Source organism: Plasmodium inui (assembly GCF_000524495.1).
Source record: "Plasmodium inui San Antonio 1 unplaced genomic scaffold supercont1.100, whole genome shotgun sequence".
NCBI classification, from domain to species: Eukaryota; Apicomplexa; class Aconoidasida; order Haemosporida; family Plasmodiidae; genus Plasmodium; species Plasmodium inui.
The window spans coordinates 6,583-19,907 of NW_008481934.1; the positions used below are offsets into that span (position 1 = coordinate 6,583).

General features: G+C 40.8%; 3 protein-coding genes across 3 annotated transcripts; all 3 read left to right on the forward strand.

The window, feature by feature from the left end:
- Positions 1-4,852: 4,852 nt before the first annotated feature.
- On the forward strand, positions 4,853-5,552 carry C922_05566 (hypothetical protein; the record flags this gene model as incomplete). The annotated part of the gene is made up of 2 exons (XM_008821137.1): positions 4,853-4,944; positions 5,405-5,552. The coding sequence occupies 2 exons, from the start codon at positions 4,853-4,855 to the stop codon at positions 5,550-5,552; spliced, it is 240 nt and encodes a 79-aa protein (XP_008819359.1).
- Positions 5,553-6,786: 1,234 nt separating this feature from the next.
- On the forward strand, positions 6,787-8,043 carry C922_05567 (hypothetical protein; the record flags this gene model as incomplete). The annotated part of the gene is made up of 1 exon (XM_008821138.1): positions 6,787-8,043. One exon carries the CDS (start codon positions 6,787-6,789, stop codon positions 8,041-8,043), a length of 1,257 nt encoding a protein of 418 aa, XP_008819360.1.
- Positions 8,044-10,754: 2,711 nt separating this feature from the next.
- Positions 10,755-11,012, forward strand: C922_05568 (hypothetical protein; the record flags this gene model as incomplete). Its single annotated transcript, XM_008821139.1, has 1 exon — positions 10,755-11,012. One exon carries the CDS (start codon positions 10,755-10,757, stop codon positions 11,010-11,012), a length of 258 nt encoding a protein of 85 aa, XP_008819361.1.
- Between the last annotated feature and the right edge of the window lie 2,313 nt (positions 11,013-13,325).

The following is a 13,325-nucleotide window of genomic DNA, read 5'->3' on the forward strand; positions in this document are numbered from 1 at the left end:
TCATAAGAGGATATTTAAAATAATCACTATACAGTAATTACTGGAGAAGCAGGGAAAGAGGGACGGACCAACGGGAGCAAAAAGAGAAGAACAGGAATAAGCAGAAGGGAAGAAGAAGAATATCCGAATTTTACAAGAAGTATGCCTCTACAAGAATTAGCCATATGAGGAATATACAATAATATATTATAACATGCCAAAGGGCTAGAAGACAAGAAACAATACACTGCCAGGAGAGGACGAGCAGACAAATGGGCAAAGGAGAATTAATCCTACAGATTCAACGGTGGGGAAAAATGGAAATATCCTTCCAAAGGAGGGTCCAGGCGGGGGCGAATACAATACGATAATAAGGATTATATATTATTAACAAACAAACAGAAAGACAAAGGAACAGAACCAGTACGGGTAAAGATGAGCTAAGAATAATACTAGCATATATACAACAAAGGAGTGAAGGGAAGAAACACGCAGGAGGTGTGGAATGAATGAGGCTAGGTATATATAACAGGAGGAGTTAACCGAAATTCAATAAAACATATATGAAATACTTATAGAGTATAAAGTTAATAAAGAAAGGCACATGCCAATAACAAGGAAGACATTGATAAGCCAGAGCAGGACAACAAAACAAGTGGCCATTATAGAGTGATATGGAAGTATCTATATATAGGAGGGGAATAGTAACTGAAGCCGATAAAATAGTTCATGAGGCTAAAAAGGGAGCAGCACACTATATAATATAGAAAGGGAACGAACTTCCACACAAACAGGAGTACCGGAATAAGCAAGACGAACCACCAACTCCTAAGAAATAGAAACAGTTAACTAAGAATAAATGGGCAGGGAGAACCAGCGAGGAATTAATAAAAGCAGTGGGGAAAATGATAGATAATGAGAGTATTAGTGAGACGAACAACTTCAATAAGGAAATGTCGAAGAGAGACGGAGAGGCGCCAGGAGAAACAACTCAGACGAGGCTAGAGCGCAGAAAAATTCCTACCAACGAGACAACTATAGCCTAAGAAGAAGTGGGTTAGCGTTAACAAAAGGGCATGTAGAACTACTACCCCCAGTAGAATTCCCCAATACAGAGGAAAGTGATTGAAGAGAGAAGATAAAAATACACAACACGAATCTAAAGTATAAAACAAAAGAACCCCCAAACAGAACAGAGGGCAAAAGTAAGAGGAGCAATAAAAGCACGAAATTATTAAAAAAGAAGAAGCTATAGCACACCGTCATATGAGCTGAAAGAGATTTGGCAGATTAATGAGTAAAGCACCCGACACCTCTGCCCCCCACGGGGACAGGTTGCAGGCGCAAACTCACACCTGAAAAACACAGACCAAGACTAAAAACAGAGGGAACCATAAGGGTAACTTAGTGGGCCACACAGCAACCCGACAGCATAACATGAGAAGAATACCTTGCCCCAGAAAATAGAGGCCCAGATCAAAATAAGAAACAAAGACAAACCAGAGGGAAAAATCTTGAGGGGCAGAACCGCCCCGTGTTTGAAACCCGTCCCCCTGCATAATATGCAAGAACTAAATGGAACAGATAAAATGAAGGAGGTACCAGTCGTTTGACTTATAAGTGGACTAATAAGAGAGTCAAACAGGAAAAACAGCTCTATACTCCTAGAAAACGTCACATGACGAAACATACACCCCAGAGGCGCACAGAACTGGTAGGATACCACAGGAGGAAAGTAAAACCGGGCGAGTGAGACAGGATGTCCATGAGAAACCACCTCCCGAAAACAAAGGGGACAAACAATACAGAACGAGAGAAAGCTAAGAAGATATAAAAACGGCAAGGACGAAACCACTAAACCCCAAGCAAGAGGCAGTAAAAATCAAGGGGTTGAAAGAGAGAAAAGAATAGGAACAGGGAAGCAACAGATTACATAAAAAGCCTGCCCTGAGAAAAGAATCTACAAACGCACCCGACGAGGGGAATATCTACGAAGCCCATGGACCTAAACGAACAAGGCACCGAAGAATACACCCCTAAGGGACAGAAAGAGAGGAATAATACTAGGGGTCATTATCGGCGCCCACAAGTGTAAATTGATGATATTTCCAAAGGAGGTCTACAAACCCAAGGCAAACCGAGGGAGCAAAAAACAGGGTAACCAGGAACAACCCATCAAGTATTCAGAGAAAAGAAAGTGCGAAAGGAAAGTCTTCCGTACCCACCGAGCAAGTAGCCAGTAGGAAAGGAGAAGAAATCTGGATACTGAAGTAGTTCAAACCCTAGGATAACAGATGAGGAAAAATCAAATTCCAAAAGAAAACAGAAACGCGAAGAGAAGAAAAAAGGAGCCAATAGAGCTAAGGAGACAAAGAAAAAACCAAGCCATGCTCAGAGGAGAGAACAGAAGGCATAATAGACGGACTGGTAGAATTTGAAGAAGAGAACAGAACAAATAACCCAGAAAGAAATCTTCGTTCGCTAGCATTCAGTTAAGAGTAGCCCACTAATCTGCATGGAAAGAGGAAGAAATATGGAGGAGATGAGAGAGCGACTGCTCCAACAAGTCAAAAATCGTAATTAGTGTAATCCCGCACCTCAACAAAAAAACACCCAAAAAAAACAGAAGATCAATAAGGGCAGATATATAGAGGAAGCAAAGGTACCCCAGGCTTATCCAAGGGGAGAAAGGAGACAGGTACCCCTCAATAACCCTGAGGAATACCAGAAAAAAAGAAAGGAACAAATGAAGAAGTAGGACGGAGACAGACGATACCCGAACATATCGAGGGAACGCTAAACCAAATAATGGGGTAAACCTAGAATAAGAGGTAAATAGAGATTTCAACAGGGGTTTACCGTCCCCCTGATTCTCTTTCTGTAAGTCCCCAATAATCTCCATTCATATCCTCCAAATTGTTCAGAAGCACCCCACCCCAGGAATTCCACCTAAAGAGTAGCAACAGGTCCGAATTTTTACCCCCAAGATAAAGGAAACCTTAGTTAAAGAAGCAGGCATCTCCATAAAAATATCAGCCGGAACCACAGAGAGTCAGTGAAACGGGCGTCTCAATGTCTAAAGTCTAAACGTAAGCACCCCACCAGAAAAACAACAGAAGACAACAGGAAGAGGAAGAATTGAAAATCCATCTCGACATCAGTACAGATTCCAGACTACATTCCAACAGACCCAAATGAAAGTTCATCTTTCCGGGTCAGGAGCAGGGACAAGTAATTAAAGGTAGGAAAATCCGGGGGAAGGCCAAGGACGACAAGAAATCCCACATGAGGATCAGGAACACCTAGAAATCCGAGGACATATAGAAGGGGAGCCGTGATTTAGAATTCGTAAGTTCCAGCCTAGGAGTAAAAAAGTAGGTATCTGTTCCCTAGTAGTAAATATAGGATGCGGAAAAGGATCAGGCGTAATAATCAAGGACAGCCAACTCCTGCACAACATCCAAAAAATGTAACCTCAATACTTCGGGGCTAGGGACCAGATGGGTCCACCTGAATAAAAAAAGGCTAAGAACCAATAAATCTGAACAAAAATGAATCAGAGGAACTCCAGCACACAAATAAACCCAGAAGACTAAGGCCCAGTGGATAAATAGTAGCCACGCTGAGAGAGAGAAAACACAACTAGGGACCAACTCCCTAGGCCAAGGTATCAGCGGATAATAAGGCGGCCGTCGCATGAGGAAAGATAAAGGAAAAACCCGAGGAACAACGTCCAAGGACCTCACAGGAGAGAGGGAACAACATAAAGTCAGAAGGATTAGTTACCACCCTAGCAACAGACCGGATGAAATTCAAAAATAAGTCAAGATATAAAGAGAAACCTGAACTCAGAAAGAGCATCATTACCAGAGAAAGCGTCCAGGACTGCGAAGGCCTAACTGGATTAAGAGAGAAATAATCTTTCTATAGTCTCAGTGACTAACAATTCTCCTAAAACTAGACGTCTCCCTGAAAGAGTCGAGGGAATAAACAGAGGAATAAGAAGAGGAGGGGGATAAAACGAATTCCCCCCCCCTCAAGACAGGGGAGAAGTCTTTCAGGATAGCTGAAGTAAAAAATTCTGAGCAGAAATTGAGAATAACAGTATGAAGAGTTTTATTTACAAAGGGACGCAACAGATCTCAAGCAATTATGTCCTTAAAGAATCCTTCAGAAGTCATAGTAGTGTAAATTCGCGGAAGCCAGGAAACCTACTGTCAATCGGAAAATTCCAGAACAGCTAGGAAGGCTAGGTAACCCATTACCGATCACACCAACTAAGTTGAAACGTTCTAATGCAGAATATGAAGCTGAGTCCGACCCCTTGCGGGCCTCTGCCCCCACAACACGATGATGTCAGAGGAGGGAGGCCTGTCTGAATAAGGATACTAACTCCAGAGTATATTAAGTCAACTAAGAACAAACGGAGATTGCGGAAAACAGACAGCCCAACCTCCCAAATAGGGGGCGAGTGAAGGTAGGGGAGGATTTTATTAGAGAAGTAGATATGATTAGAGAGAACATTATTTCTATAGTTAAAAAGTTTCTGGTAGGTAACAGATGCGACTATCTAGTTCTGCATTGTGAATCCCCCAAAACTCCTCAGCGCAAAAGCAAGAAGGATTAGGTCAATTAGAAAAGATCCAAGATATAGAGTTTGCGGAACCAAATCAAACCGCAACCCAGAAATCATACCCCAAGGAACCTCCATGGGACTCAAACTCCCATTAACCGTCTGAAGTGAAAACCTAATGTCACGTCCTGAAGATGGAGAGTTAAGACGTTAGACCCGATGATTTTTAAGAAGATGAATCCGTAAGACAACTGTTCCTGAACCCAAAACGGAGTAATTACCGTAAAACCGAAATAAGTAATGAAAAATCTCAAAAGCAAATCGGACAAAGAAGAGAAAGTCGGAATAGATAGGGAAACTACCCCAAATCTTATTAGAGAGTCAGTCAACTGGTTTGGAAATGGATAAAATCCCCACGTGGAAGGGAAACGAGCCTTCCAGAAAAAGGAGGCTATGTGCAAGGTTAAGAGCAGGAATTCAGATGAAAAAACCATCTTGGTCGTCCCGTATCCAACTAGGAGGAATTCCCAGTGCGTAGGACTTTGATATCACAGAACAAAAGAAAGGGAATCGAGGAAAGAGTTCCCCTAACAGACAAAAAAAAGTTTCTATCGAAGAATCGGGGGGAATTATCTAGTCGTTTTATCAGATTAAGAGAATCCCCAACTCTCCAACTAGCAGTTCCTAGAACAGACGAATAAATAGCATAGGGTCTCTAAGGAATAAGCAAAGAGAAGGTTAGGGAGGGTACGTAAAAGCAGATCCCAAAATACCTCTTGATATAATAAGAGAAATTCTCCTAACCAGAAGGCGTTTCCCCTCTTTGAACTTCTAGAAGTCCAAAAGAAGTAGTCTGAGCCCGATAAGTCTACCCCGAAGAGAACCCGCAAACAGATTAGAGAAGCTAAGGATTAGAGGAGTAGATACAGAAACTTGGGAGAACGAGGCGGCTAAGGAGTACGACGACCAACAGCAGGAGCCAACCAGTCTTCTGAAGTGAGAAATTTCCTCTTGACGGAGGATTAGCCGGGGCCCGAGACAGCGTCCAGTAGGGAGTGAAGTTTCTTCCGTAGAAGAGAGCAGGAGGGTGAAATCTAAATATTGACCAAGAGGTTCAGGTAGTACCTTACAGGCGAAGGGATAGGAGGAGTTGAGGATAAACTTAAGAGCGAGAGGAAAGGAAGTCTATGAAGACGACTCCATTACCCCCCCTTTAGGCGCACATCCAGGAGAAGGCAAAGAAGACACAGGAGGTTAAACAAAAGGAGGAGACGAATCCTCGTTTAGACTGGGCGATATTAGGAGGTGAGATAGAGGAAAGAGAGGGGTGCTTCCCTGATACGGAACGTTGCAGAGCCGGTGAATACCGTCTCAACAGTACAGGTTGAGATTCAGGACGATCAACTTCAAGAGTAATGAGGAGGAACAGGAAGTATCTCAGAACTTCAGCATGAGCAACATCCAACGGTGCCCTTCATGAGGTATGAAATCGCAGGAAAGATAGTTAGGGATTCGGGCTATTCAAGAAAGGGCGAGTATTCCAAGTGAAAGAATAAGAAGGGTAAGGGCATAGGATGCCAGCAGCGCAAGCAAGAAGGAGAGGAGATATGAGGAAAGAGAACCTGGATTCTCAAGGAGAAACCGGACTAGAACATGGTCGAAGAGGGGAAAAGAGGGATAAGATCAGGAGCGGGGGGGGAGGAGACATTATGACATGACAGCTCGAAGGTAAACACCGGGAGCCACGGATCTGTAAGAGGAGTGGGAGCAGGAGAGAAGGGAGGATCTCAACGTTACGCCGTAAGTAGCTCAGGACTTCATGGGGGGGGGGCAGATCATCTAAACAGCAGGAGATTGCTTCAAACCCAAGGAAACCAACTCAAACGCGGGAAGGCAGAAGACTCTTAAGGGAGTCAAGTTTCCAGAAGGGATAAGAAGGAGGCCAAGCAGGAGAAGGGGCACGTACCAGTCCAAGAAGTTACGGACAATGCAGGAGACAGCTTCATGGCTCAGGGGAGATAAGGGGAAAAAAATCCCAGATGAAGAATCAAGATTTACAAGTGAGGGGTCTGCCCTATTAGCCAACGCACTGCCAAGTTAAACAGCACAGTACCAGGTAGCAGTTACGGATCAAAACGGGCTTTCTGAGGAAGAGGTTGTATCTATGGCAAATTAACATTCTCGGCAACAGTAGATTTCAAAACGACGTTACCTCCCCGAATCCCGCAGGCTATATGGAGTGGGACTTCCCAAGATATATACAGCAGATATTGGAGGACGCTAAGGAGGAGTGTAAGGACAGGAAAACTTCGCAAATATGTTCTCGAGCTTTAGATTTGAGAGATGACAGCCTTAAGGACACCGGAGAAATAACTCCTTGTTCCGAAGCCGTCTCTTTGTTTAGTGGAAAAGAGGAGGAACTAAGGAGGATATGGAGGTACAGCAGGGCTATTTGTAGGGGTATGGAAAGATGGGGACGAAATTTGAGGAGCGTTGGGATAAGACCCCCCAAATATGAGGAGGGAAAATGTAGTCCGGGGGGGACAGGATACGGCGGGTCAAGACAAGTAAGAGGACAACAGTGTAAGTTCGAGAAGAACCTTTTAAAATGGGATCATCTTAGCCAGCAGCAGCAGTTACTTTATAAAGAGCAAAATCACAGAAGTCTAAGTGCGTGTATGGATATAGTGACACAGATCATGGGAGCCTTCGACATGACTAGTACTAAGATGAGGGAAGTTGAGGACGTACGGAAGAAGAGTCCTTGTCAGTTGCTTTATAAGAGCTTAGTAAGATGGGGCGGAGATAGGAATGCCAGCAGAATAATGGAGGAGTGGTTTATCAGCAGTGAGAAAACGGAGGAGGGTAACAGATACTTTACCCTGACAGGCAGGGACTTGTATGAGATAATAAGTGAATTTCTTTATGGAGATGACGCGGGGGATAAGGCTTTGGGCTGTGAGAAGGAAATGGGCCATAGCCGAAACGGACAAGAGGGTGAAGTCACCTATAACACAACAACACAGAGCCAAAGAACCTTGGGTAATTGCCAGCTTGACCAGGACACGTGCTGGGCCCATCTGGAAGATGTCAAAAGTAGCCTGAGCCTTGACGAAAATCCTGACCTGTCTAGTACGGAACAACCCACTTCGGGAGCCCACGAGAAGTTAGGGATGGATTCGGATAATCTGGAGAATGGCGGGAAGCAGAGGGATCTCGATAAGCCAGGGTCTCCGACCAGCTCAATGCAACAGCGGTCGCAGGGGGAGGGATATAAGACAACTCAGTCAGGGGGAAGTGGCTTAGACTCATTGGGCAGTATAATCGGGGGCGTTGTGACTATCGTATTGGGGGGTGCCGCCCTGTATGGTTATTATCGTATTTTTCCAGCAAGGAGAAGGAAAGGATTACTTAGGAAGAGGGGAGGGTCCATAATTCTGAGGATTCCTAAGGGCGAAGGGGAGCCATATTCGCAGGCGGGTCTTAGTTAGGACGCGGAAGTGGACGGTCGTATTCTTGGCCAAAAGTTAAGGGCAGATTGCTCAGCAGCTTAGGAAGCAAAGGACGGATATGAAACATAACGGGGAATCGGGGCCACAAATCCAAGGGGTCGGGAGTGATTTAATCAGAGGGCAGGATACTGGGGGGGATGCCTGATTTGGGAGAGTTTAATTATGGGTTTAAGTTTAGGGTTCCGAGGTTTAAGGTCCACGTGTTAGGGTTCCGAGTTTAGGGTTCAAGTTTTATGTTTCTCCCTCTACGATTTACGTTTTGTCCCTTACGGTTTACGTTTCGGGCTCTACGGTTTACGGTTCAGATTTAGGTTTAGGGCCTTAGGCGTCAGGGTTAGGGGTCTAGGGTCTAGGTTTCGGGATGATGGTTTACTGTTTAGGGGTTGAGGGTTCAGCCTTTACCGTGGAAGGTTCAATTTTCAGGGTCTAGGGTACATGGTCTATGGTTTAGGATTCGGGGTTTCGGTTTAGAGTTTAGGTTTTACGGTTTAGGGAGTAGGGTTTAGGCTTCTTGTTTTAGGTTTATGGTTCATGGGTTAGTTTTTACCGTTCAGTTCTCAGGTCTAGAGTTCAGTCTCTACTTTTTTATTTTTGCGGGCTCATGCCGTTCGGTCTAGCGTTCAGAGTTCATTATCTAGTTTTTTCCGTTAAAGTTGAGCTTTACGGTTCATTTTGTTGGTCTCATGTCTCATCTTTAAGGTTCAGTTCTTGCTTCCCACGACTTTGACGTATTCCTTTTTTTATTACATTATACTCTATCTATAATATTTATGGTATATATTATCATCCATTCTTTATCTCTCCTACATTTCACGTACAACGGTGAGGTTGCCTGTCCTTATTCAATAGTTTTCACCTGTAAAAAATATCTGTACCCACACATTTATTCCCTACACAGACCGAGAAATTCTCGTCATATCGTCCCTTCTAGAAAACAGAACGCTGCTGAAAATACATATTTTCTTGTATCCATCAATATCTTCTTTGTATATTTAGATACTGCTTTCACAGGATTCGGAATTATTTTTATTAACATAATAGATTCTTCGTCACGCCCATCATTCCATTTAACATATAGTTGAAATTATAACAAAACTCCATGACGCAACGGTACCTCCACTTCTAATATACCCACATATCTATAATACTGCATAAATATATCTTTGTCGCATGGTCACACACAGATTGTTTTAATGTTGACAATTCAGATTTTACCTCATCACTATTCCGTAGTTTACTCCCTCACAATAAAACCTCACCTATAGAAAAAGTATAAAGAAATAGATACAAGGACTAATTCTTTAAAACTGTGCATCAGAATATTCACAATGCTATGAAGTTACTATAATTTATTTGTAAGCTTTCAAATATATTAGAGAGAAGCATCATGTATGATACTATAGTACAAATGTCTGCAGGAATAGATTGTAGATATCTCTGCAAGAACGAGAAGAAGAAAAAAATATATAGTAATCGGATTATCCCTGCTGCTTCAAAATTGTTCCTCTTATATAATCTACTTGTGAATGCTATTTCCAGAGAATTACACTCCCCTTGGATGCCTATTTAAGAGTAATGCAAATGATGAATATAATCCTTCCCTGAAACATTCATTTACAAAGGTGGGTTAATTAGATTATCAGATTTCTCTTGATACCAGTTATGAGCAGTAAGAACAGTTACTATGTAATTATCATCATAGGTAGGGAGGAAGAAGCTGTGGAATAAAAGTACCAGCTTGGCCGGATCATTATCTCCTAGGAGGGATTATGATGGAATGCTAGAGGAACAGGAAATAAAGATTCACATAGAGATCTCTCTATTTTTCCATATAGATCTAGGGACATAATTCTAACAACTGCAAGATAAAGTTATGATAGGGAAGCATCTTAAAAAATTAATTACCTGGAATGAGAATATATAACCATTATAGTTTTATGTGGCCAAACTTATCCATTACGATTGGATTACTCGATTATTGCATAATATACGGATTCTTTCCATCATCTGTAAAAATATATTTACCTGGAAATCCGGTTCATTACCATTATATATTATGTTGTATATAGGTATTGTACGGATATCATTTGCAGCAGACCAGGAGCATCCATTTACGGAATTATCAATAGATTATTTTAAACCAATAGAGAAATGAACGAACTAATTGTTCTAAGGATACAAGTCCACATTTGTTCTATGCTTCTCCAGGGGCCTCTTTCGAAATCTGTGATATGAGTATCCTAAATTTATTTCATAGCTTGTCATTTGTGCGTATTGATGCCTTATGTATAATTCTACACACCTGACGAAGGATTTCTATGATAAGAGGAAGGGAAACTTATGAACATGCAGAACTCTTTGTCAGGGAATAAATAATGGTTTCGTATATTCTGTAAGGACTATACTCATGAATCAAACAGGCGCAAGAATCCTTTGGCATAGGTTTCTGACACTGAATTGAACATTCTCCTATACTGGTAACAAATGGAAGAGAAGAAGAATATTCAGTAAAACCCTATAAATACTGTTTCATTATGCCATTATAACACCCTAGAAGCCTTATTTATAAAAGAGGCTTCTGTATAGATAAGTATGAACTAAATGATTAATTTATACTGAACGTTGATGACATCAAAGGATACCTACTAGACGCCTATGAACATATTCTATTTCAACTCGTTAACCCAGTTATGAGTAGACGTGGCTACATCTCTTATAGTGAATGTGTGTATATCCTTTTATGTTCTCAATGTTATACACAAATCTTAGGAGACATAAGGAGAAGACTGATTCTGTCTATGAAATGTGTTTTAGAGAAGTATGAGAATCTTGATCTAAGTATAAGAGTGGCAGGGTTGATATGCATACAATACGGAATTGATCCTGAATTTCATGTCAGAGACAATCTTCCAATTAACCATAGTGCCCCAGAAATCTTTATCCACTAAAGTGTGGAATTCCCATAGCAATTCAAAGATATATTTAATTGTAACAAGTGTACTGTGTGGAAAAAATTATTCATAATGTGCTACGATGATATTTCAAGTAGACATTGTATAGGTATGCATCTGATTTAGAGAAGGCGCCGTATAACTATTAATGAGGACTCTTCTGAACGTGCATTCCCGGACTTCGTATGTATAATATCTAGGAATACGGCTCTAAATTCTTGAATGCATTAGTTTCATGGGTGTTACACTTATAATACAATGCTATTCTTTGTTTTGAATCACCCATTACGGAACATTAATAATCTGTTTTGTATATCTTTGAGGGTTAATCGAAAAATTATGTCCTAAGAATGAAAACAGAAAGAATCTTTATAGGTTCCTCTTGAGAGAAATATATGCTAGAAATGTAAAGGGATTTCACATGATTTGGGTATTTTATTTCATCTGACGCTATAAACAGTATACTCGAATATTCCTTATGTAAATTCACAGAAATCACAAAAAACAGAATGAAAAACACAGGCGATTAGAGCTCCTGAATTATAGTATAATGGTGTCCTGTCCAGAATACAGGGAGATGGTTGCGGAGATATAATGGCACGTACTTAGTTTAATTATATGGAGTTATACAATCGATTACAGCTCACTCAATGTATTGTAATTAGAATGAATTACAATATCATGTTCTCCTTTGAAGAGTGCAGAACGGAAGACGTGTAATTTGGAAAGTACCAACATCCTCACATAATTGTTCTAAAACGAAACGCTTTTAGAGGTTGTGTTAAGCCTCCGTTGAACCGGGAATGAGGGAAATATAGAGAAGTAAGATAAATGAGGATGAAGTGAATCGCTTCCTACAGTGACTCATGCATCTAAATATTAGTAAAAAATAATAGATCACATAGGAAAATTTTTAACCGCAAAACAGTATTTATAACACGAAGTAGTAATTTCTGATCATTTAGTAATTATGTACAATAACAAAATGTAAAAAAAAGGGAAGCCGACTCCTTAATTATGTTGCGAATACATGATCAGTCTCGGAATCGTATTTAGGGGCATCAACGGAAGGAGCGTTACATGTATTTTAAGTATTCGTTAAGAAAATGTATTTAACCCTTTCCCCTTTCTTGTTTGTTTTCTTAAATTATAATAAGTTGAAACTGTGTCTATACAGAGAAGGGGTGTAGAAGTTTGCAGAAGTATTAGTGAACGTGCAAGAAGCCGAGTCTTCCCGAAAAAATCGTAGGAATAGTATGAATAGCGATAAGTATATGAAGGGGTGAAATAAAGGAACTCTCCACAGCAATGTGACCTCAGTATCTTCCGTGTAATGTATTTACAAATGCTAACATAAGAGTACTGTGTGACCAAGAAAGTAACCTAAGGTCTGTTCATGGAAGATAACAATTTGTTCTTAAGCGTATCACACTGTATATACAGGAAGGTCATCTGTGATTGAAATAAGCTTTGGAAGATTTATCATGATCCCCTATGATAGATTCCAATCTAAACTGTTATTGAGGATGCGGAGTGATTAGGGAACTTCTCTATATAAGTTTCCCTGAAATTGTAATATCCCCACTTGTACATCAATAATGAAGCCTGTTGTGCATGAGATCATGGTAAGATTTCAGGTATCTGCGGATTTCTCCTAATGATTCCTGCGTGAATCGACGTTCGATTCAAATTTTCTATAGTTCCATAGACTGTGGAATACACAGTTAGCACCTTTGCATTGATTTTGTCTGCAAAAAATCTATATTTTGAAGAATTCTTCGGAAACATGGAATCTTTCTCATTTCATGTATCTAATCCATGGTAATATTTGGATGAAACTACGTAAGCATCAAAATGATTATTGTATGATACAACATTCATCTGCTTTCCGAGAAGTTTATCGAACGTTTATTCATTAATTCGTTCTGCAGAGGTTGTATAATATTTGTCCAGTGTTGTCATTACCTTTACGTTTAGAATGACGTATTTGTGTGTACAATAAGTGGAGCGAGTGAGCTCTTTGAGGAATATTGTGATAACTGTAAACAGTATGTCCTTCATATTCATGTGGGATTTGCATATATTTGCAGAAATATATGAATAAGCTTTAGAAGGCACATTTAACTCTATGAGTGAATGTATTTTTTATATGGATCCACTTTAGTTACGCTGCAGAATGGACCTACAACATATAGTACAAGGAGGATGTTGTTAATGAAACCCCTTATGACTAACTTCGTACTAGTATTCCTCAATAGAGGCGGACTAAATAGTTGCGTGATTCCTGTGAAATAGAGAATAGCTTCACCT